Below are 24,393 nucleotides of genomic sequence, written 5' to 3' on the forward strand. Positions count from 1 at the left end.
TAACAAAACAACTAAGAGTACAAAGGGAGAAAACACAGGAAGCTTACACAGAGGATGCAGAGGTGCACAGGCTCAGGAGACACTGGATACGAAAAACACAGGAGATCAGGACAGGATACCAGGACGGGACATAACGACGGTTAGACAAGAGATCACACCAAACATACGACAAGGACAAAGGGGAGCACAGAGACTTATATATACACACACACAGGGAAGGCAGAGGCAATTGGACACAGACTGGTGCAGACAATCACAGACAGGAAGTAAAATTAGACACAAGAACCGAGACAATAAAATAAAACAGGAAGTGAAGAGAGAAACCACACTATGAACAGAGACTACAAAATAAAACAGGACACAGAACACAGGGACACCGAAACAACTCAGACAAACATAAACACAAGGAAGTCAAGAAACACAAGGTAATGACAAAACAGAAAACACTCTTAATAAAGAATACAGAATACAAAACCCTTACAATGTGATCATAGATAACGATGTTGATGAACTTTTTATAGGCTCTGTATAGGGGAAGAGCTGTGTGTGTGGCTGGCCTATCAAGGAATGATGTGTACCCAGCTATCCAATGAGGATTTACATTCATCACGAGTATGGATATTGACACATTTTACTCGGACGGTACTCGTGCTCTTAAAGGTAAATTATCCGTACCGGATACTCGTTTCATCCGAGAATTCGTCTCAACCATATAACATACATTATCTAAGGCACTTTACATAGTTGAGACCTCACAAAATCATAGAGAAAAACAACAGTTCCTACAATGAGCAAGCACTTTGGCGAATGTGACTGTGAGGACATTTTACCTCAACTGCCAAATATTAAGGTGTGTTAATGTAGTTACCATCAGCATACATGTCACATTTGAGGCAGATGGGAGCATGTACAGCGACTTTACAACAACTTTCTGTTTGCTGGCGTTCCATTGAAGGTCACGCCATCGCCATTCAATGTAAAGGCTTAATTGTCACAACCAGTGGCGGCTTGTGCAACAAACATGTTAAACACAATTTAATTAGACAATAATAGTTTGCTTACAATGTGCCTGGTAGACTGTAAGCACATGTAAGCATTCAATAGAAATTGTTTTCAAATTGTATTTGGTTAATATCAGTCTAAATACATGTACATATACTTCCTGTTGTGGGGCACCGGCCAAATGAGTGAATGAAAATTTCTTTCACTTAGTTAAACTTAAACTTTTGCCAACCACAGGACCTGAGGCTGCTCTTTAATTGGTTGTTGCAGATTTTCCACGGGACGCAGCTCTCTGCGCCCCAGACACTGGGGCAAACTGTTATTGATTTACGTATTTTTTATTGAATGCGATTGGTCAACCCTCGACACCATCCTCAGCTAGATCCACCTTCACTGAGTTCCTCTCATCATCATTTACCTCAACATCTCTCCCCCTACGTCTTTCAGCGATGACTCTCTTGGCTCCTTGCCATTCACCTCAGCCCTATGCCCTCCCTTCCCCATTGGGACTCCCAACCAGTGCTTCTGTCTCTCCAATAACCATCACGGCGGAGGAGGTAAGAAGAGAGTTCAGTCGTCTCTGCCCTGGCAAGGCTTCATGTCCTGACGTCCTCAGCCCCAGACTGCTCAAAGAATGCGCTTTTCAACTGTGACAGCACATATTCAACCTGAACCTGAGCACGATGGTTATCCCTGTGTCAGGGTTTTGGTTGAGCAGGTGGACCCAAGATGCAAAAGCAGAGTTTAAAAAAAAAAAAGGCCTTTTAATGGGAAAAAATAACTTAACAGGAGAAAACTACAAGCAGAGAAATCTCAAAAAGTCCAAACTGAAAAACAAAGAGCACACCGGGGAAAACGAACCGACAAGGGGAAGCACAGAGACTTATATACACACAGGGAAGGCAGGGGCAATTGAACACAGGTGGAACACATGAGGACTGGTGCAGACAATCACAAAGACAGGAAGTGAAGAAAGAAAACACACTAGGAGCAGAAACTACAAAATAAAACAGGAAACAGAACACAGGGAGTGGGAAAACATGAGACACAGAAACAACTCATAAACAAACATAAACACAGGGATAAACATGAAACACAAGGAGGTAATAATTAAACTGAAAACACTCTTCATAAAGAGGCAGAACTCTTTAGACACTCAGAAGACAAAACCATGACACCCTGCCCTGTGGAAAACATCATGTATGGTTCCTGTGTCCAAGAGAAAACACCCCACCATGCTTAGTGACTCCAGACCAGTTGCTCTGACCTCACTTCATGAAGTCACTGGAGAGACTGGTCCTAAAGCACCTCCGCACAGTACTCAAGCCATCACTGGACCCTCTGCACTTCGCCAACCAGCCCAATATTGGAGTGGCTTTTCCAGTGCTTTTGACACCATCCAGCCTGCTCTTCTCAGCTACAAGCTACTCGGCGTGTAGGTGGATGCTTCACTACTGGTCTGGATTACTAGCTACCTCACTGATTGGCTGTGAGGCTGCAGAACATCAGGTCACGGATGGGGGCACCTCCGGGGACGGCCCTGTTTCCCTTCCTGTTCACTCTCTACTCCTCAGACTTCAGATACTGCTCACTGTCCTGTCCCCTGCAGACATTTTTGACAACTCTGCCATTGTGGGCTGTATCAGCATGGGACATAAGGCTAAATACAGCAGCATTGTGGACTTTAGGAAGCGAAGGACTAGTCTGAACCCAGTCACCATCAAGGGATCAGTGGTGGATGTCGTTTAGGAATACAAGTACCTGGGCGTTCGCATAGACAATGAGCTGCACTTGTGTGGAAACACAGACTCGAAAGGTCAGAACCGACCGTCTCAGGAGCCTCATTTTCTACGCCGTAGTGCAGTGGTCACCAACTTTTTCGAACCCAAGATCACTTTTTACTTCTAAACGTAAGCCGATCTACCACCCTGATATTTTCCAAAAAAACCACTTAGGAGGGTCATATTTATAATTTTTACAATTTCTGTTAAAGGCTCAATGTACGAGCATAAATATACACAATAAAAGGCAGTTATGCATCTTTATCTATTCAATGAACAATATTCACATTAATATCAATTAATATATACAGCATCTGTTCAATGCTAAATATTTAGCTTCTCAGTTCAACGATATGTTCTGCAGAGGAGCTGCTACTGCAGCACAATGTTTTTACATAGGCCTTGCCTTGAATATGGCCATAAATATGATTATTTCCTTGTATAAAAGTACTCCTGTATACTCTATATACAAGTACTATACAGTATGAAGCTGTGCATCTTCCGCTCCTGCAAATATTTCACAATAAAACCCCTTTTTTTAAACAATGGATTCGGTCAACAGAAATGCTGTGGGTGAGGGTTACGTGGAGGGCAGAAGAGATTGCATCATCAGTAGACCTCTTTTGCCCGATATGCAAAATGAAGCAGGTCCAGGGTGGGGGATTTGATGTAATGCATGACCAGCCTCTCAAAGCACTTCATGATGGTGGGAGTCAGTGCAACAGGGCGGTAGTCATTAAAGCTGGATGGAGATGACTTCTTTGGCACAGGTATAATGGTGGTGGTTTTGAAGCATCTGGGGACAACAGCCTGACTCAAGGAGGTGTTGAAAATGTCTGTGGGGACATCTTTCAGTTCTTCTGCACAGTCTTTCAGCACCCAACCAGGGAAGTTGTCCGGACCCACCACCTCGTGAGCGTTGATCTTTGAGAGTGTTTTCTTCACATTGGCTGAAGAGAAACACAAAACATGGTCGTAAGGGGGAGCTGGTGACTTCTGTGCAGTGGTGTTGTTCAGTGCATCAAAGCGTGCAAAGAAGCTATTTAGTTGGTTCAGCAGAAAGATCTTGTTGTCACAGACTTGAGGTGATGGTTTGTAATCTGTGAGGGTCTGAATCCCCTACCAGAGGCTCTGTGTGTCTCTGCTGTCCTTGAGTTGCCAGGTCATTTTCTTGCTGTACTGACGCTTGGCTTTCTTGATGCCACGGGACAGGTTGGCCGTGGCTGTTCTCAGTTCTGCTCCGTCACCGGCTCTAAAGGCAGTCTTCAGCAGTCTGTGAACCTCTCCTGTCAGCCATGGCTTCTATTTTAGACTGTGAAGTGATGGTTTTGGTGACAGTCACATCCTCGATGCATTTGGAGATGTAAGCTGTCAGTCTCTGTGTACTCCTGTAGGTCGGTAAATTGGTTGTGTGTGCTTGCTTGAAGATGTCCCAGTCCGTGGTGTCAAAGCGGTCCTGAAGTGCAGAAGTGGCACCTTCCGGCCACACCTGTATCTCCTTTCCCCTGTGGCCTGTATGCTGTATGCTTCAGCATAATGGTGATGTGATCAGATAGGCCGAGGTGGGGGAGGGGGGATGCTCGTTTCAAAACCAAGCATCGCTTATGTAAACGCACACACTGCCACCGGTGTCCGAGGCTCTGTCTACCCTGTAGCATGTTAGCTGATCCAGCGGCGTGGCAGAGTCTATGATGTTGTAATTTAATAATAATAATACATTTTATTTATTTAGCGCTTTTAAAAGGTAATCAAAGGCACATAACATGGTAAACACAGTCGCAATAAAAACAATAACAATAAGGTAACATTATAGTTATTAAAAGACATTTTATATTAAAAACAATTATAATACATAAATAAATCACAGATTAAAAGCAGATATCAAAAAGGTGAGTTTTGAGTCCATTTTTGAAGGAGGTGAGGGAAGGAGAATGTCTGAGGCGTTGGGGGAGAGAGTTCAAGAGGGAGGGGGCAGCGATGTAGAAGGCCCTGTCCCCCCAGGTTCGGTGCTTGGACAGGGTGAGAGGGGTGAGGAGGTTGGTGTTGGTGGATCTGAGGTTGCGGGTGGGATTGTGTCGGTGTAGGAGGTCAGAGAGGTAAGAGGGGGCGAGGTTGTGGAGGGTTTTGTATGTGATGAGGAGAATTTTAAACTGTATTCTTTGTTGAATGGCGAGCCAAATTTTGATGATTTTGGTGGATGTACCATAAAGGATGCTATTGCAATAGTTGAGTTGGGAGGTGATGAAGGCGTGGATGAGTGTTTCATCGTCTGAAGAGGAGAGGGAGGGTCGTATATGGGAAATGTTTTTTAGGTGGGAGAAGTATGTTTTTGTAATGTGGTTGATGTGGTGTTCAAAGGAGAGGGTTTGGTCGAAGATGAAACCGAGGTTACAGAGGTGTGTGGATGCGGGAACAGTGGAGCCATCGATAGAGAGGGAGAAATTGTGGCAGGAGGTGGTGATTGATTTGGGGCTGATGTTGAGGATTTCAGATTTGTCGCTGTTGAGTTTGAGAAAGTTATTTTGCATCCAAGTCTTTATATCTGTAAGGCAGTTTGTGAGAGTGGAGTGAGTGGCGGGAGTGATTGATTTGGTGGAGATGTAGAGTTGTTTGTCGTCAGCATAGCAGTTGGAATGGAGGCCATGGTGGCGTATGATGCATATGATGTTACCGAGGGTGAGCATGTAGAGAATAAAGAGGAGGGGACCAAGTACAGAACCTTGGGGGACACCTTGGGAGACTGGGGCCGTGTTGGAGTTGGATTTATTGATGCTGATGAATTGGTGGGGGTCGGAGAGGTAGGATTCGAGGGTGTGTACTTTGAGGCCAGTTTTTCACCCTGACAGGTGTGACCAGTAGCGGTAGTGATCATGATGATTTGGTCATGTGTCCGTTAAAATTACAACACAGCAGTCCATTATGTTGCGCTGGGTATTCAGCTCTCAGGAGTTGTTTGTGATCCATCTTGTTGTTAATGGAGTGAACATTGGTGAGCAGATGGAATTGCCGGTCGGTTCAGGTTTGCTGCTAGCGTAGCCTGTAAATTTCCGCGCTTTCTCTCACACCGCTTGCGGCGTCTCTTTACCCAGTCAGGGACAGCAGTCGGATCCGGTGATGTTGGCATTCAGCAAAACAGACCAAGGCTGCGAAGTTTCTGATGAGCTGTAGGTGGTGCTGAGTTTTTTTCACAGTCTCTACTGATATCTAGCAGAACCTGGCGACTATACGTGTACCTCGAAGTAGACAGACGTGTAGACATATATACGTGGAAACATTAAAACACATTGTGATGGTATGCAATAATTACCATCATCTTATTATTTTAATATCATGCGCAGTATTCAATATGATGTGCAATATCCCATATTAATCCTTTTATTTTTTCTATTTGCTGTTTTTTTTTTATTAGTTTCTCTCATGAAAATTGCTTATTTTAAGCATATTTTATTCTCATTTCCATTTATATTAGAATATTCTGCATTACTCTGTATACACTTTATCTTTATATTTTATTTATTTTTCATGGTATTCAGCCAGCCAGCATTTGGCATTCAGCCAACATGGTATTCTTCCGGAGGATGGAGGTTACTCTAATGCCAATGCATGGTGCTGGCCCAATCATAACGTCAACAATTAACAACACAGTTTCATGCTCGTGACACAGACATCCTAATGTGCCATGGTAGCTACTCTATCAATGCAATACTAAATTCACATACATGAAATAAAATCCATAATGACACACACTAGCAGCCTCTTTCACATTAATGTGATTTGATTGGCTAGCGCCTGTGCTTTGGGTATTTTCTAAACACCTTTTGATTGGCTAGTGCCTACGCTGCTACATGCAAGCGCAAGCAACATGATGCTATTCAGCCACAACGCAGTACATCACCCCATTCAAAGTGAATGACTTTAAGATGAAGCCTCCAACACATATATGTGAGTCCTGGATTAGACTAAAATGGAGCAGCAAAAGATACAATTAGGATGATGAAATGCAATTTAAATCTCCACAAAAAGAACTAGCAAGAGAGATGACGAAATGTATTCATGCTAAATATATTTGAAGCCAAAAAGCTGTTATTATGTTGGTAAATAAATAAATCAAGTCAGATACAACCATAACTAAACTACTATCATCATTGCAAATATTTAGCAACAATTTACCTACAAAGCTTGCCAAATTTGTTTTTAGAAATTTTCCTCGAAAACGACATGATTTGTTTGCGTCCTTGGGTCCCTTGAAAGGCACTATATAAATGCAAGCTATTATTATTATTATTATTATTATTATTATTATATGTACATTCATTGAATGTCTGTCATCTTTTCCCCTAGACTTACATTGGAAACATGCTACTGTCCATTAACCCCTTCAAGCCTCTTAACATCTACACAGCTGAGCTGAGAGAGCAATACCAGGGGAATCAGCAGCAGAAAAACCCACCGTAAGAAAATACTTCTCAGACTGCACAACATACTAATTTCTCTTTATTTCAATGATGGTTGGCAGCATGTGTCTCATAAGATATTTCAGTTCCTTAAAACACATCTTCTCTCTTGAAACACAACTATGTTTGCCTTTCTGTTGTTCTCTGCTTCAGCCATGTGTATGCCATAGCTGAGGGCACCTTCACACAGTCTCAGGCCTCAACACAGGAGCAGTGCATCATTATAAGGTACTGACAGGAACACCGATTACATTAGTTTTAAAGTATATTTATGTGTAGTTTTGCCAAGTAGTTTAATCTTTCCTGTGTACTCCCATACAACATTCTCAGAATCAAAATGAAAAGAAGTAGGCCTGTGATATAGTGTTTCATTGACAACAAATCATGCAAACAGACAAAAAACTGGCCTTGAACAAGTATGTGTATTCAAATCCTAATATATATTATTCCTCTAAGCTAAAAGTATTGCTGTTCAAAAACACTGTAGCATTAAGTAATGTTAAGTAAACAATTTCTGACCCAATCCCACACCACTGTACTGGTGTTGGAAGTACTCACCAGATATAAATTATCTGCTGCAGAGCATCATGCCAAAAATACATTACTTCCTACTAAGGCTTTAAAAAAAGGGAAATTTAACTATATATTTGTGAGGGAAGTTTTTTAAAGTCTTTTTCAGTACGTAGTGAGATGGACTAATAAAAAGTTGGTTATCTTATTTTAATTATCAATTAATCAATTGATCAAGTGATCAATCAATAATATTTTATATATATAGGCCATATTCACAAATTACAATTTGTCTCATAGGGATTAACAAGGTGCAACATCCTTTGCCCTAAACCCCAAACAAGAGTAAGGAAAAACTACCCCCCAAAAAACTATTAACAGGCACATGGCTGTGAATTGTTTCCAGTATCTTCTGATAAACACAGACTACAATAGAATTGCTGTCCAGAATCAGAGTAGTCAATAATCGTATATTCAAATGTAATTTAAAAAATGGTAAGACAGAAGAGGGTTTTAGGGAAATATTATTACATTTTCAATGTCTATGCCAATAACCAGAGTTGGTTTCTCAGCGGGTGTGTCGCTAAGTGTGGACAATTCATTGAAAACGTACTTGTTCACGTTTCCAATAAATTGTCCAGACTAAGCGACAGTGGTGAACCGGGAGCTTCAGTTTAGGACTATGCTTCGACAGTCAGAGAAGCTACAACCGCTTGGCTCGTACCAGCTACCGGGGACTGGCTTACTTTATCAGCCAATGATTTTGTTTCCATGGTGCAGAGCCGCGATTATAAATGGCTAATCCCCGCCTCCATCCTGGCAAATAAACTACATTTGTTACACATACTGTTATGGCTAAAGGAGGCAGAGGGGTAACAGTCAGCACACTGAGCAGGAGAGAGCATGGCAGTGAGAGGGGGAGAGATAATCCATTGTTAACTTCTAAAGCTATGTTTCTAAGCTAACACAAGACAGGAATAGTGTGTAAATCACTGTAAAAAGAAATGGAGAGATATAAGTTTGAAAAAAATACAAATGTAAATGTGACTCGAAGTTAGCCTCAGTGGATCAGATAATTGCAGAATTAAGAGAAATGAAGAAGAGCAGAGATCGATACACTAACACCAGCGAAAACCGGAAGTGACACAATACAAAACTTTAATATATTTGTCTCAACAACTACTGGGTTTATTTTTGTACTGACTGGACTTACTTTTCATAAACCTTGCAATGTTACAATACGTGAAAACCCAATGACATTCCCATCAGCCCCAGCTGTTCTGTGTTTAGTTATAATTGGCTTACATGCTTACATGTTAAACAAATTCTTCATGTTCTTCTGTAGTGGCCAGAGTGGTTCAGGGAAAACAGAGGCAACCAAGCTGATAGTCCATTACCTCAGCACCATGTACCAGGGCAGAAACAACAATCTACGACAGGTAAATATTGGTCAAAAATGCACAAAAACACTTGAGTTGGCAGCACTGCACATCATTATGTATATGTTACAGTCCTTCAAACCAATCCCTAATTCACTTCCCTTATTTTCTCTTCCTTGACCAGCCCATGAAGGTCTTTCCAATTCTTGAGAGTTTTGGCAATGCCAAGACCATCCTCAACGACAACTCCAGCCGCTTTGGCAAGTACCTCCACATCCACATTCTCAAGTGAGTCCAGCTAATTTTAACCTTTGAATCTCACATATTTTTTTTTTGTTGCTTCCCATCTCAAAATTGGTTTCAGCTTTTTTATTTGCTATCCATGTCTTATCTTTGTTAAAAGTGGTGTTGTTGTCGGGACCTCATTGTCCAGATATCTCCTGGAGAAGTCCAGGGTTATATTTCAGGTGAGAATATTAAGTGTGGTGTGGTATTTGTTCAAAATAGGAATCATGGAAGAGTCCATAATTTTACATTCACTGGAAAAGCAAATTTTATCTGGTTCAACTAGGTTCACTGCTGTTGTATGCCACCGCCAATCAGTAGTTTCAGTGTACATACTTTTTCCTCAATTAATAAAATCAGTCAGACAAACATGAGACAGAGTCTTATAGACTGTTAGTGTTATTACAATTTAATATGTACAAAATAAGGTTTTCAATTCAAATATCGACGTGCTGCACCTAAAGCTTATCAGGACAAACTCGAATTATAGCCTTTTCTGTATCAAGGTGGCCCCGCCTGGCTCCCCTTAGCAGCGCCACTGCACTGAGGTGCATTACTCTGCTAGTCAACAAGTGATTCTGCTCCTTGGATGTTTTGCAATCACTCACATGTAGAACTGATCTTTATAAAAACCTGCTGATTTCATATTTATGTTCCTGGATAAACGGGGCCTCGCTCCTTCTGCAACAATGAACTTAAAACACTGTGTCACGAGGCAAGGCCTCCACCCGCAGAGGCCCGGGTTTGATTCCAACCTGTGGCCATTTATGCTTGTCCTCCCCCACTCTCTCTCTGTCACCCCTTCACAAGCTTGCTTTCCTATCCATTAAAGGCAATAAAAAGCCCCAAAAATATATTAAAAAAAACAACAACATCCTAATCTGCAGGAAGAACTTCTGTATGCAGGTGTGTGTGTGTCTGTCTGCTCATCTGTCTTAATCTTTACACATACAGAGAGACTCAAACAACACAATGTAAACATTTGTCCTGTACTTGTCCTAATACCTTGTGATCAGTGATGGTGTTAAAGTGTAAAGTGAGAGCAGGTCAGCGGGGGAGCGAGGAGGAAGCAGACGCCGACAGACACTCTGACACAGAACGGCCGGACCTTTAATGGACATCTGTCCTGATCCTGAAGCAGCAGTGGTTATAATTATGCAGCAATGAATATAAGCAATCAGGTTTTATGTTAAAGATATATGTGATCACACAGTATGTAATGATCTTGCAGCCCTTAAAGGGATAGTTCATCCAAAAATTTAAATTCACTCTATTTACTCACCGATGGAGGGGTGGGTGAAGTGTTTGAGTCCCCCCAAAACTCCCCAAAGTGTTCCTTCTTTGGCTCATTGATTTGCTTTTTGGTTAAAAAATGGTTTGGAAGCTCAGAATTAATATCACACGATAAACGACACGAACTAGGAAAGTGATAAAAAAGGATTTTCAACCCCAGAATTGCTTTGGAAATGGATTACAAAAACAGATTGGAAAAAACATCATATTGGCTTTGGTGCCTACATTGTGTTAAGGGCTGCAAGATCAAAATGCTGCTCACTCACTTTGACTGGGGTGCCATTGTGCATTGCTAAACCGCATTGTGGTACTGTTGGGGTACTCTGCCTCCCATGTGGCACCATTAAATGTGCCACATAAATTAGCTATCAGAAAATATTTAAGATTAATACTAAAATATTTATCTTAAATAATAACTTTAATTGGAAAAGATAGCCAATTTACTGATTCAGTCTCATGAATGTGTGTGTGGTTCAAAATGGCAGCTATGGCCACTATGAAGACAAAAGGCCACATGGGGTGCTTCGACCATGGGGCAGAGCTCACTGTGGGAGATGCATGTGTGAGATGCTGGCACCAGAACAGTTTTTTTAGGGCAAGTTTCTCACCTAGGTGTGAAGAGATAAAGGACCCTGGGAGACTGAGTTTTGGAAGCTGTCCTTTGTCTTCAGGACAAAGACGACATGTGGTCAGACTTTGTGTACACATGTAAGCCCATCTATTGTTCACTGTGGATATGAGGTGGCTGGGAGAGCGCCTTTCCCTGTACCAGATGATCAATCTGCACAGGTGAGAGCTGTTGGCTGATTGATCCTCAGGTTTAAAAGGCAGCAGCTGAGCGGCCTTACAGTGTCACAATCACAGAGTCCAATCAAATCATATTTAAACAAACACGAGCACAGGCACAAATACTACTGATGGAATTCTTTGAAATTTTGTTCAGGGGTAGGACACGGCCCAAGGAAGTACAGTGAAAATGTGGCAAGACAAATTTGAATATCATTGGGCACCCACAGTCTTAATTACTAGGAAATAGGAAACACTGCTTTAAGATGGCAAGATTAGGCTTGGCGGAGCTATGCACTCTCAGAGCACCCCTTCTACCTCTGCCAATGAGGTTATGTTTTCATCTGCATTTATTTTTGTTTGTTAGTTAGCAGGATTATGCATAAACTATGGCAAGGATTACAACAAAACTTAGTGGAAAGATGAGGTATGGGTCAGAGAAGAACCTTTAAATTTTGGTGCAGATCTGGATCAGGGTTCTGAAATTTTCATTGATTTCTTTGAAAATTGATTCATGAATCATGATGAAAAAAATAATGGGACTGATATTTACGAGTATGTTCAAATTGATACAGATCCAAGTAAAAATGGAGATCAAGTGAATTTAAATTTAAGAAAGGTAAATGCTTTAGCTTCAACCCACTAAACTAAGATGGCAATATTACCTGTTAAACATTAAACTTTAACATTGTTATCGTAAGCATGCTCACATGTTGTTTTCAATAGTACATCTGTGACTATTAAAAGCTTGGATGTTCTGTTAATTGTTGTTATTATTTACTTGTACGTTTTATTTTTGTATTCATCATTTCAGTTCATAAACTCCATTTATGTCAATGTCTAGTTTTGGTCTCATTTCCCTTAAAGGCCAATGAGGAGAGGAACTACCATGTATTTTATGAGATCCTAGCAGGGATGAACGACTGGGACAAACAGGAGCTCTACCTACAGGGACCTGAGACCTATTACTACCTAAATCAAGTACAGCACACATTAACACTGAATGATCATCTATGGCTTTTCTCTTGCATGGTCTTGCTTCCTTTTCACTCATTAAATGTGTAACACATATATATATATATATACATTTTTAATCTGTTCTCCACTAGGGTGGTGCCTGTAAGTTGAATGGGAAGCAGGACAAACAGGACTTCCAACTTTTGGTTCATTGCTTTGAGACCATTGGACTCCATGCTAACCAGGTCTCCACAATTTGGGCCATTCTGTCCTCAATTCTGCAGCTAGGCAACATCTGCTTCAGCTCATATGAGGTGTGTGTGTGTATGTGTGTGTTAGTGTTAGTCAAATCAAATTTGGTGTGGTTTCATACATTAAGGTGTTGTTTCAGCATGAGTCCTTTGAGGTGTCCCACATCTTCAGCGACGCTGAGACCAGAAGAGTTGGCTCCTTGTTGCAGATTTCCTCAGAAGCCCTGCAGACCATCATCACTCACAGAGTCACAGTCAGTAGCACCTCATGCACCAGTCATGCTTTTTCTGGCTTAATTGTTCATGTATCTGTAAATGTGCACACTGATCAGTACTGTCATCTACAGGAGACAACCTATGAAAAGATCTACTGCCCCCTGTCTGTGGAACGTGCCATAGAATCCCGGTAAGTACAGTTCCTCTAATGGTGATGCAGACTGGAGGTAACCACAATTAGCGCACACTTGTTCTTGGCTTCTATCCATTCATCCATCAATTTCCTCACATTTATTCTGGACCTTGCAGTGGCAAAAGGCCAAGGATGGTATCCCATGTCCTTCTGCCGATCCATGTCCTGCAGATCTTCCTGGATTATTCCAAGGCCTACCTAGTTTAAATTATATAGTATAGGTAATCACTCAGGTGTGGGGTTGCCTTATTGTTTCCTTCCAGGTGGATGTGCCTGGACCACTTCCACAAGGAGGAATTCAGGAGGCACTCAAATTAGATGCTCAAACCATCTCAAATGGTTCCGTTTAACACAAGTGATGGTACTCTGGTGGTTGTGTTGATTATTGTTACAAGACATGTTGCTGTCTTGAGACCAACCCTTTGTTTTTGCATCTTCACATAGTATGCTTGTTGCCATTCTTGCTGGCCATCTATATTATGTGTTATGTCCAAACATGTGTGGAAAGACCTAAAGTAACACTGTAGATGGACTTAGTGGAGCTGTGCATGGCTCCCTGGTGTCTGCCCTGGACTTGGTGACCCTGCTGACGGGCTATGCGCCTTCTCCCGGCTGTGGAGCTGTCTGTGGTTTCTGAGTCCATAGCCAGGGACTGTTTGTGTTTATTTATAGCAAGTCATATCGGCATCGCGATATTAAAAACGTTATCGCATATCGCATGTTTTCCTAATATCGTGCAGATCTAGTGCCTACTCATCTCAGTGAAGTATGCTCGCAATAAAGACCTACTGGGCTGGTCGAAACATTCCAAAGCACACTGACTGTGCATGATAAGCCCATGCTTTGTTATGCCAGATAATTTAATTACAGAATTTGAGTAAACAAATGTGATGATAAATTTGAACCTTGGTCAGTCTGAATATGCTATACCAAATATAAAAATAAACTAAGTGAAAGCCTTAAACACAGACTTAGCTCTGATAGTATGCAATGGAAAGGCAGCCGGATAACATGTAACCTGGCACATCACCGTCAATCGGGCCCATACAGTGAATAATTAGATGCTCAAATGGGTAAACCACAAGGATTGGACAAAGTTGCAGCATTTTGATAGACTGTTTTGGCTTACCTGTAATGTGGAATGTATGACAAGTCTTAATATTAACTGCAATATCATACACTGCTCAAAGAAATGAATGGAACACTTAGTTGTCACAGTATAACACCAAGTCAGTTAAACTTCAGGGATATCAATCTGTCCATTTAGGAAGCACAAGTGATTGTGAATCAATTTCAATTTCTTTGGTGCAAATGAAAGGGACAACTTATCCTTCCTGACTGATTCTTTTCTAGTTTTGTCTTCTGCTAGTGTCCTTGTCACTACTGGTAGCATGAGGCAGTTGTGGCTGAGAGGGGTAGAGCGGTCATCCTCCAACCTGAACCCCAAACTGCCCCTCATAGAAAAAAGTGATGCCCATAGATGCACTGTATGAATTTGTGTGTGAATGGGTGAATGGCAAAAAACTGTACTGTAAAGTGCTTTAAGTAAACTAGAAAATATATAGAAATACGGACCATTTACCTGTAGCCCAATCAGTTGCACAGGTAGTCCAGCTCCTCCAGGATGGCATATCCATATGTGCGGTCGCAAGAAGGTTTGCTGTGTCTCCCAGCACAGTCTCAAGAGCATGGAGGGGATAGACTAGCTTTTACACAAGGAAAGATGCACTGGGCCATAGATGGGAATCAATCAAGTAGCAGGACTGGTATCTGCTTCTTTGTGCTGGGAGGAACAGGAAGAGCACTGCACTACTGAGTCACATATGAGTTGCCGTGATGAAATTTACCTTGCTTTTCAAAACTGGACACTTTCCAATGTTGATGGACCACGATTTGGCCTTGAAGACCAAGAATAGTTAGTGCAGTGACCAAGAGCTTTGGCAGCAGTATTATCTGAAACCCTGTTTTCGCAAATATACCATGATGTGCTAGCACATATACATCTGCCAGAGTGGCAGCTTCAGAGACAGCTTTTACTCCATGTTCAGCAATATGAGTGGCAACCTCAGGTGGAAGGCAATCTTTAAACTGGGTTAGGGTTAGATCCTTAAAACTAGTGACCTCCAAAGCAGAACACCTCCTTTTGAAATGTTAAGTTAAGTCTACAAACCCCTATACGCCTCAGGTTCAAATTCATAAGCTTTTAAACCTGCATCTTCAACAGTCAATAGTTGAATATTTTTGGCTGTCACTTGAACTATGAGCTGAGTAAGCTTCTTGTGCCTTTCCTGTCAATACGGACTGCAACATAACTACATGGTCAACCTCAGGCCAACCAATAACATCAGTGACACGTTCAATAAGGGAGAAAATGTGTCTGGATCAGTCAACAAATTTTGGTACAAGACGCAAGTTACCTATCACATTAAACATTTTTTGACTTTGTGAAACCAACTCACCTGAACACTCAGGATCAGCATTATCTGACCTAATTAGGTCTAATCTTTACTGCTTTAACAATAGTTTTTTCTTTTCCAAAATCACTCTTAGCCATTTATTTTTCATAGTCAATTTATCCCTTTCCATTTGCAACAACAGCTCTTTTTGCTGCTTTAGGTTAAATTGTAGAGAAAACCACAGAATGATCAACACTGTTCCTTGGAATCGGCAAAGTAGCTGACAAAACACACTTTTTTATTAAAGTGGCGTTTCAATGATTGCTATTTTTTTTTAAACTATTCAAAAATCCCTGACGAAGTCTGAACAAAAATAGCTACAGTAGCCATAATAAGAAAGCTGTGATTTATGAGGGGTGAAATTTAGATTAGAGCCACTGCCACAAACTACCTGTTACAAACCCCAAAATGGCTCATCACAAAGAGGTCAAACATAATTAAAGGTTCAGTGTGTAGAATTTAGTGACATCTAGTGGTGAAGGTACATGTTGCAGCTAACTACCCCTCACCTCACCCTCCTCTTCCAAACATGAAAGAGAACCTGTGGCTGATTTCAGTTGTCATTAAAACTCAAGAGTGTTCTTGTCTGTAGCTAATGCCTGCACATACCATAACCCCAACACCACTATGGGCCACTCTGTTGACATATTGACATCAGCAAACCGCTTGCTGTATGCCATCTGCCATAGTGTAAACCAGGCTTCTCTGAGATGGTTTCTGACTGTTGGTGCATAAATTCTGGGGTTGTGCAAACCAACTGTTTCATCAGCTGTCTTTGTGGCTGGTGAGGCCAGTTGGATAAAATAAGACAAGATAAAACTTTATTGATCCACATCCCAGGGAAATTCTGTTGTTACAGCAGCAGGCAAGTCAGAATAAGGTAGACAAGAGAATAATAATATAAAAGAAAGGCAATAGAGAAATAATTAAAAAAAATTTAAATAAATGTATTATATGTATGTATAATATAGAACTTTTCAATGTAGTGGTTTGTATGAAATATTATAAGTAAACTGCAGTGACACGGGATGATTGTTCAAGCAAGTAAAAAAACTGTTCATAAGAAAAAACAATTTTGTACATAGGAAGAACCTAGATAAACACAAATGTGCAAAAAGTTATTTTCTGTTAAAAATAGTGCAAATAGTATAAGTAGACTGAGATGACCAGTGCAGTATATTATTTTTCCCTCCAGATGGTTTTGTAGAGTCTGACAGCAGTGGGAATGAAGGACCTGCGAAAGCAATCTTCTTGCACTGTGGGTGAAGCAGTCTGCCTCTAAAAGAACTGCTAAGGGCCCCTACGGTGTCATGCAGGGGATGAAAGGTGTTGTCCATGATGGAATTCGGCTTCGCTAACATCCTCTCTCACCCACCTCCTCAGTGGGATCCAGAGGGCAGTCCAAGACAGAGCTGGCTCTCCTAATCAGTTTATTTCGTCTTTTTCTGTCCCTCTCAGTGCATCCTCATCCCCAGCAGACAATGGCATAGAACAGTGCACAAGCCACCACAGTGTCATAAAAAGTCCTTAATAGTGTTCTGCACACTCAGAAGGACCTCAGTCTCCTCAGCAGATGGCGATGACTCTGGCCCCTCTTGTACAGGACATCTGTATTGTTGGACCAGTCAAGTTTGTTGTTGAGGTGAACAGCCAGGTATCTGTAGTCCCCCACTATGTCAATGACCATATCCTGGACGTTCACCTGTGTGGTCTGGGGTGACTTCCTGCGGAAGTCTATCACCATCTCCTTTGTCTTGGTGGCGTAAAGGTGATTCAGTATACACCAGTGGAGAAAGTCAGGGATGACCCCCATATACTCCAGTTCGTTGCCATCTGATACACGACAAATGATGGCTGTGTCATCAGAGAACGTCTGGATATGACAGCTCTCTGTGTTGTGTCTGAAGTCTGATGTGTATATGGTGAACAGGAAAGGAGAGAGCGCTGTTCCCTGTGGGGCCCCTGTGCTGTAAACAACCACATCAGACACACAGTCACAAAGCCTCACATACTGTGATCTGTTGGTGAGGCAGTCGATGGTCTATGCAGCCATGTGGCAGTCCACTGCAGCTGATCATGTCCCTACTGCCCTGGAAGAGGAGGAGGGAGGGCGTGGTGGCTGCATCGGCAGGTCTGGGCTCTGGTAGTTGGGGAAGGGAGTGGGTACAGAATTAAAACTGTTGAAAAACTAATTCAGCTCATTTGCCCACTCCTTGTTTCCAGATTCTGGGTTCGTCCCACTGACCTTGCGGTGGCCGGATATGGTTCTCAGGCCTCTCCACACCTCTCTTGTGTTCTTCTGATGGAGGCATTCCTCCAACTTCCTCCTGTGGCCATCCTTTCCCTTCCTTATCTCCTTCCTTAGCTCCCTCTGTACCCTCTTCAGTTCCTCTTTATCCCCTGCTCTAAAAACAATGCCTCTGCTCATTCAGCAGGGCCTTTAGTGCAGGGGTCACCCAGGGTTTGTTGTTTGGGAAGCACTGCACCATCTGGGTAGGTACAGTGTTCTCCACACAGAAGTTTATGTAATCAGTTATGCAGTGGGTTAAACTGTCAATGTCCTCCCTGTGTGTCCCACACAGAACTTACCAGTCTATGGTCTCAAAACAGTCCCTCAGTGCCATGCTGGTGTCCTTAGACCATTTCCTCACATACCTCTTGGTTGGGGTTATTTATTCACCATAGGGATGTAGGCAGGGAGCAGACGAAGAAGGTTGTGATGAGAGCGGCCCAGTGGGGGGAGGAGCTGTATAAATCCTTGGCTTTTGCATAAAGACAGTCCAGTGTTCTATTGTCAAGAAGTTGTGTAACTCAAATACACATTGTCCAGTCTGCCACCAAACTTCACATTTGACTAGAGTCCAGGGGCCTCATTTATAAAACATTTTGTGGAATTCATACTAAAAGTGTACGTGTGTACAAAAGCCAAAAATGGCGTGCGCGGAAAAAAAACAGATTTATAAAACCGTGCGCATGCACATGTGAACGCAATGTTCACTTTATAAATCACAGTCCACCTGGAAATGTTGGTTCTTGGATCGCCTCAGTTCCCGCCCTTCACACGCCCAGCTTCAACCATAAATGGTCTATGCCATTGACATTGACATTGAGGTGTTTGTTAGTAAGGTGGAGGTGAAGAGCGATTTCATGGCACAGCAGTGATATCATTAATAAAGAAAATACAATGATACACTGCTGATAATACTGTGAGTGAGAGTGAAGACAGTGCCTGAAATAAAAAAAATCTTATTCAAAGTTGGAGGCAAAACAAATTTCACTTCACACTGTCGGAATGTGGGGGAACTTGTTATATCGCCTGTACATATTTTTATTTTATTAGTAAATTCAGAGACAACTGTGATGTCCCCAAGTTATAAAATATAACAGAATTATTCATATATGTTTGTGTTTGCACTAAGATGGTTCTGTTCCGTCGGGTTGATCTGTGTAATACTGGACTCAGTTCAGCACAAAGATCCAAGATCACAGATCTATAGAATCTAAATCAGCTGAGTAGTCATCATCATGGGATAAAAAATCTTTGTGATCGCTGAACACTCTTTTCCTCCTCATCCTTCCATTCGCCTACGTCCATCAAGTAGCATTACACACGCGTGTCACCGCAGTATTTATTTATTTAAAGCAATCAGACCGATTACTGTGAAGGTGAATGGTTTTTATATATTTTTGTGAGTGATCTCCAGTGCGCCCTGTGCACCTGATGGCATAGTCACGTTCAGTGCAATGATTTTACACACACTTGTCCTTAATGATACACTCACAGTGTTAGAAGATATTATTAAAAACTATTAATCACTCTGCTGTTTAATGGAATCTGAACGTAATTAGCTGTTAGTCTTTTTCAATTAAAGGTTCTTATGGAACAGATATGTCACACGAGCACAAAGAACTCTGTTGGTTTTAATGTAAATGATGAAGTGGATCGATAATCTGGCTTCAATTCACCTCCTCATGTCTGCATCATCAATTTCCCCTTTCCAAAATGTTCGTACGCATGGGTCAGAGTTTGCGTTTGTTTTTATAAATCCCAACGTTTGCGTGAGAAGTGGCGTGTGCACGTTTCAGGTTATAAATGAGGCCCCTGGCCATGATGACATGACATGTATTTCATTGCATGTTCTTATGCTCAACCTAGTGGCCACAGGAAGTGTTGCTAAATGTGCTAAAAAGTATGTCAACTGCTACATACTCCATACTGGAAATAACATCTCACTCTTTCACAGTGTCACAGTGGTTGCTGACGTACATCAATCAGCATCCTGCAACCACCCCAGGCCTGTTTAATGCTGGTTGCAGATTTATTTGGTTATTATAATTTAAATGTTTGCTTGTCTGGTCAGGTCCACCCATGACCTGACTATTAACTTTGACAACTCCGTGTTCCCCCACTCAGACTGCTAGGAACCTGGGTGTGACACTCGACAGCCAACTCTCCCTTACTGCCAACATTACTGTAACAACACGTTCCTGTCGATTCATGCTGTACAACATCAGGAGAATACGCCCCCTTCTCACTCAGAAGGCGGTACAGGTTCTGGTCCAGGCTCTGGTCATCTCACGCCTAGACTACTGCAACTCCCTCCTGGCAGGTCTGCCTGCTAGTGCCATCCGACCTCTGCAGCTCATCCAGAATGCAGCAGCTCGACTGGTCTTTAACCAACCTAAATTCACTCACTACTCCGCTCCTCCGCTCCCTTCACTGGTTACCAGTGGCTGCCCGCATCCGTTTCAAAACATTAGTACTTGCGTACCGTGCTGTGAACGGATCGGGTCCATCTACATCCAGGACATAGTCAAGCGTTACACCCCAGCCCGTTCACTCCGCTCTGCTTCGGCCAATCGCTTGTTGCTCCCTCGTGAGGCTAACCACTCATCAAAATCACGACTGTTTGCTGTCCTGGCTCCTAAATGGTGGAATGAGCTCCCCATGGACATCAGGACAGCAGAAAGTCTACACATCTTCCACCGCAAACTAAAAACACACCTCTTCCGACTATACCTTGGATAACATTTTAAAAAACTAACAATTTAGTAGCACTTAAAATGGCACTTACTTATAGCACTTTGTAGTTTTGCTTTTTTTTGAAGAAATTGTACTTTCTCTATTATTGTTGTTCTGGGTTTGTACCCTCATGGTTGAATGCACTTATTGTAAGTCGCTTTGGATAAAAGCGTCAGCTAAATGAAATGTAATGTAATGTAATGCTTGTCAATATCACTGACATCTTCAGACAGTAGTACTACCCAAGACAATTGAATTGATGTTGTGTAAAACTGCTGGAGCAGCCTTGAAATTATTGTGAATCAAAGTTTTAACTTGTGAGTTTGTACCTTTAAACTTGAAAGGTGCATATGCCTCCTCTCTCTTTCCCTCTCTTATAGAGATGCCATTGCCAAAGCCTTGTATTTGGTTTTGTTTGACTGGTTGTTGGAGCAGATCAATGACTGGCTGAGTCCCTCAAAGATGGACAGCACAGTGGGGGTTCTGGACATTTATGGGTTTGAGGTTAGTATCCTGGACTGACATCTGGAGACATAAAGTAAAGAATATCTTGTGGTGTTGGATGTAACATCACAGATTCTCTGTTATTCTGTAGGACTTGGGAGTTAACAGCTTCGAGCAGCTGTGTATCAACTTTGCCAATGAGCAGCTGCAGCACTTTGTCAACAAGGCAGTGATCTCTCAGGAGCAGGTAAGTTGGATAAAGGCTAGATGAATGATCAACTGACCGTCTGGGACCTTCTTAAATAAGGCAGACCTTGTAAATGGATTATTACTAAAAACATTACTGATGTAGATCAGTTAAGCTGCTCATAATACAACTGCTTTTGGGTTGAGAGTTTAAAAAAACATGAAGTAAATCTCCTTCTATTAATTGTTTACTTCCTGAACAATTTTGTGATGCAACCTGACCAAAATCCATCTATTAACATTTACCACTGTGGTGTTGATGGGTTAGTGTAGTAACCACATCCTGAATCCAGCCATATAATAAAATATACATATAGGATTGAATTTGCTAACACTGAATGAATGTAAATAAGCCTGTTCTCAAAAATGCTGAAACGTTACTAAATAAGAAAATGAAGCTTTGAATTGCAGAATTTATGGGTTAGTTGATGGGTTAGTTAATGTCAGACCTATTACCCTTTATTGATAACCTATTAACATGTATTACTGTTGATGGCTTATTAGAAAGTGAAAAACTAATTTAATGTATATAAAACAAGCAACCACTTGATTTATAATATACCTTCAATAACAACATGACTTTTAATGACTCACCGGCCAAAGTGATTATTTATGACCTGGTTTATCAGGAGAAGATTCCTGGTGGGCTGGGCTGGTTGTTTGGCTGCAATGGCCGGTTACAGGGTCACTTAAGACAATAACTTTATAAATGAATAATCACACATCAGCATTTTGCAGTAGGCTCACTTAACTGTACACCCAGATGTAAGCTGATGGATGTGTGTGATGTGAGTAAGAAAGAGAAATTAGAAAGTCAGGATTGAGAATAGAAACCTCATAGGGGGAGATGAAAACCAGAGTTAAAAAAGAAAAGCTTTACAAGCCCAATGCACATAAGCCAAACTAAGCAAATATAAAAAAAGGAAAAAAAAGCTTGCTGCTTAGTAAAGGTACAAAACAAGTGCTAGAAGTTGATGGTGATGAGGTATGAATGCTAGTTACAGTCTCAAAGTATATATGTGATACAAATATGTGCTTTGTTAAAAGCAAAATTGTGCATTGCGAGTGTGAAACACTTAGTAGTTTAGTGTAGTTTTGAATCCACAGCAGGTGGTGGTGAAGAAGAGGTAGAACCAAGTACAATATCTCAACCATACCATTAACTCCAAAGTGGAGATGTAGGTCTGCTTAATAATTGTCCGAACACTATTGCAGGCAGGGGACATTGTTGCAATTAGATGTTTAAAAATTGTATTTAGTGATGCAGAGACCACTGCAAAACAGTCATGCCGAGTGAATCAAATGCACATAGAGCTGCTTTTGAGTGACCCCATTGTTACAGCCTCCCTAAACAAAAATGGGCTTAACTGGAGATCTGTGTTGCGTCATAATCTACCGGAAGAACTTCTCTTCTGTTTGCAGGAGTGTGTGTGAGTGTGTGTATGTGGGTGTCTGCTCGTCTCTGTCGCTCTTCACACACGAACTAACAATCACATATATTTAGGTATTAATTGATGGTATTTGATCATGAATCCGGAATCATTCCCTTTAACCCTGATGTCCTGGTTGTTCGCATCACGTTACGTCTCATGTTGTGTGTAGCAGGTTTGAACATGTCTCATAAACTCTAGAGCGAATCAAACACGAATTAAATGTCAAGTACTGTACGTGTCTTAATAACTTCTGATTCGTGTTGGTCTTTATTGTCAAAGTGTAAAGTGAGCAAAGGTCAGTGGGGGAGTGAAGAGGAAGCAGACTCTGACAGGTGACGCTGACACAGTACAGGACGACCAGACATTTAATGTGCGTCTGTCCTAGGTCTCAAGCAGCGGTGGTTATAATTATGCAGCTGCAGGACATGGTTAAAAGAATGAACATAGCAGAAAACATGAATCGATTATGTTCTGTCACTGCCTTGATTCAGCGTTGTCCACGTCTGCATCACGATGCATCTAAGAATCAAGAAATTTCCACACCTCTAGTCAAGACCAGTGTGAAGTTGTCTCTTCAGTAGAGCCAAGGTGGGAGGCCCCTTTGTGGTTGCATTATGTGTATTTGGTACAACAACAGAAAAGCACTGAGGTGCCGTGCATTGTAAAGACTGGCGAGCTTGCTTGGTTTGTCAAATCTTTCAGAGAGCCCATTTTTAGCCAAGTGATATGGGGTATTGGCGCAGACTTGATATGTTGAATACTGTTCTTTTCCATTAAGTGTATTGAACTCTTCATACACTAGTTGTGGGCCGTTATCACTAAGAGCTGTTGCGGTAGACCATAACAGCTGAAAATCAACCTTAGCTCTTCGATGGTTCTCTCTGAGGAGGTTTTTTTCATGACAGCAACCTCAGGCCATTAGCTATGAGCACCGACTACAACTAAAAAACATGAGGACTCATTGCCATGGTGCTTCAGGCCAGTCCCACGGATGTAATTGAGCCAGCTGTGGGAGGTTTCTCAATTTCTGGTAGGCTGAACATGACTTTGCTTTCTCCTCTATAGCTGTATCAAGTCCTGGCCACCAGATATAGCTGCATATGATTTCTTTCATTCGCACCACACCACAGTGTCCATAGTGGAGCTCGTCAAGCACTTTTTTTCTTAGTGGCAGTGGAATAATGACACGCTAGCCCTAGCATCTGGACTGGACCAAAAGCTTGGGGCCAAGCTGTAAACCCATATGACAGGAAAGATGACCAAAATGCAAGAGGTTGGTTGACACATCTTGGTATTGCGTTATGCGTTTGCACAGTGAATGAAGGAGATAAGTGTCACATCCTGTTGAGGCGTGCATCCTGTTGCCAGTAGATGGTGCAATGATTATGTTGAATTTGGAATGTAAATGTGGTCACAAGGTCATTAAACATGTTAAATCTTGTGGACAATGTAAAGTCATATTAGTGAAACGTCCTTTTTCATGGCAATATGGCAACGGTCCTGCTGTTGAATTAAAACATACGATTAGCAAAACTTTTCTTTGCCGTGGTTTTGGAGGTAGCAGGGAGAGCACCATCACCAGGACCATAGGATCAATCAGCGCAGGTTAGAGCTGTTAGCTGATTGATCCTCTGATACAAAAGCAGAGCAGCCGAGCTGCCTAAAAAAGACGGAGACGGAGACC

General features: G+C 41.8%; 1 protein-coding gene across 1 annotated transcript in view; it reads left to right on the plus strand.

Annotated features, from left to right (window-relative positions):
• The window catches only part of myo15b (myosin XVB), a 100,106-nt gene that overhangs the window by 5,161 nt on the left and 70,552 nt on the right, over nt 1–24,393 (plus strand). Inside the window, exons 4-14 of the mRNA XM_047338416.1 lie at nt 7,125–7,234; nt 7,391–7,465; nt 9,093–9,186; nt 9,311–9,414; nt 9,530–9,593; nt 12,358–12,471; nt 12,600–12,761; nt 12,839–12,952; nt 13,046–13,104; nt 20,967–21,090; nt 21,182–21,277. Of these exons, the coding sequence (XP_047194372.1) occupies nt 7,125–7,234; nt 7,391–7,465; nt 9,093–9,186; nt 9,311–9,414; nt 9,530–9,593; nt 12,358–12,471; nt 12,600–12,761; nt 12,839–12,952; nt 13,046–13,104; nt 20,967–21,090; nt 21,182–21,277 (1,116 nt within the window). The remainder of the gene's footprint in view (nt 1–7,124; nt 7,235–7,390; nt 7,466–9,092; nt 9,187–9,310; nt 9,415–9,529; nt 9,594–12,357; nt 12,472–12,599; nt 12,762–12,838; nt 12,953–13,045; nt 13,105–20,966; nt 21,091–21,181; nt 21,278–24,393) is intronic.

Source organism: Hippoglossus stenolepis, chromosome 21 (genome assembly GCF_022539355.2).
Source record: "Hippoglossus stenolepis isolate QCI-W04-F060 chromosome 21, HSTE1.2, whole genome shotgun sequence".
Taxonomy (NCBI): domain Eukaryota; kingdom Metazoa; phylum Chordata; class Actinopteri; order Pleuronectiformes; family Pleuronectidae; genus Hippoglossus; species Hippoglossus stenolepis.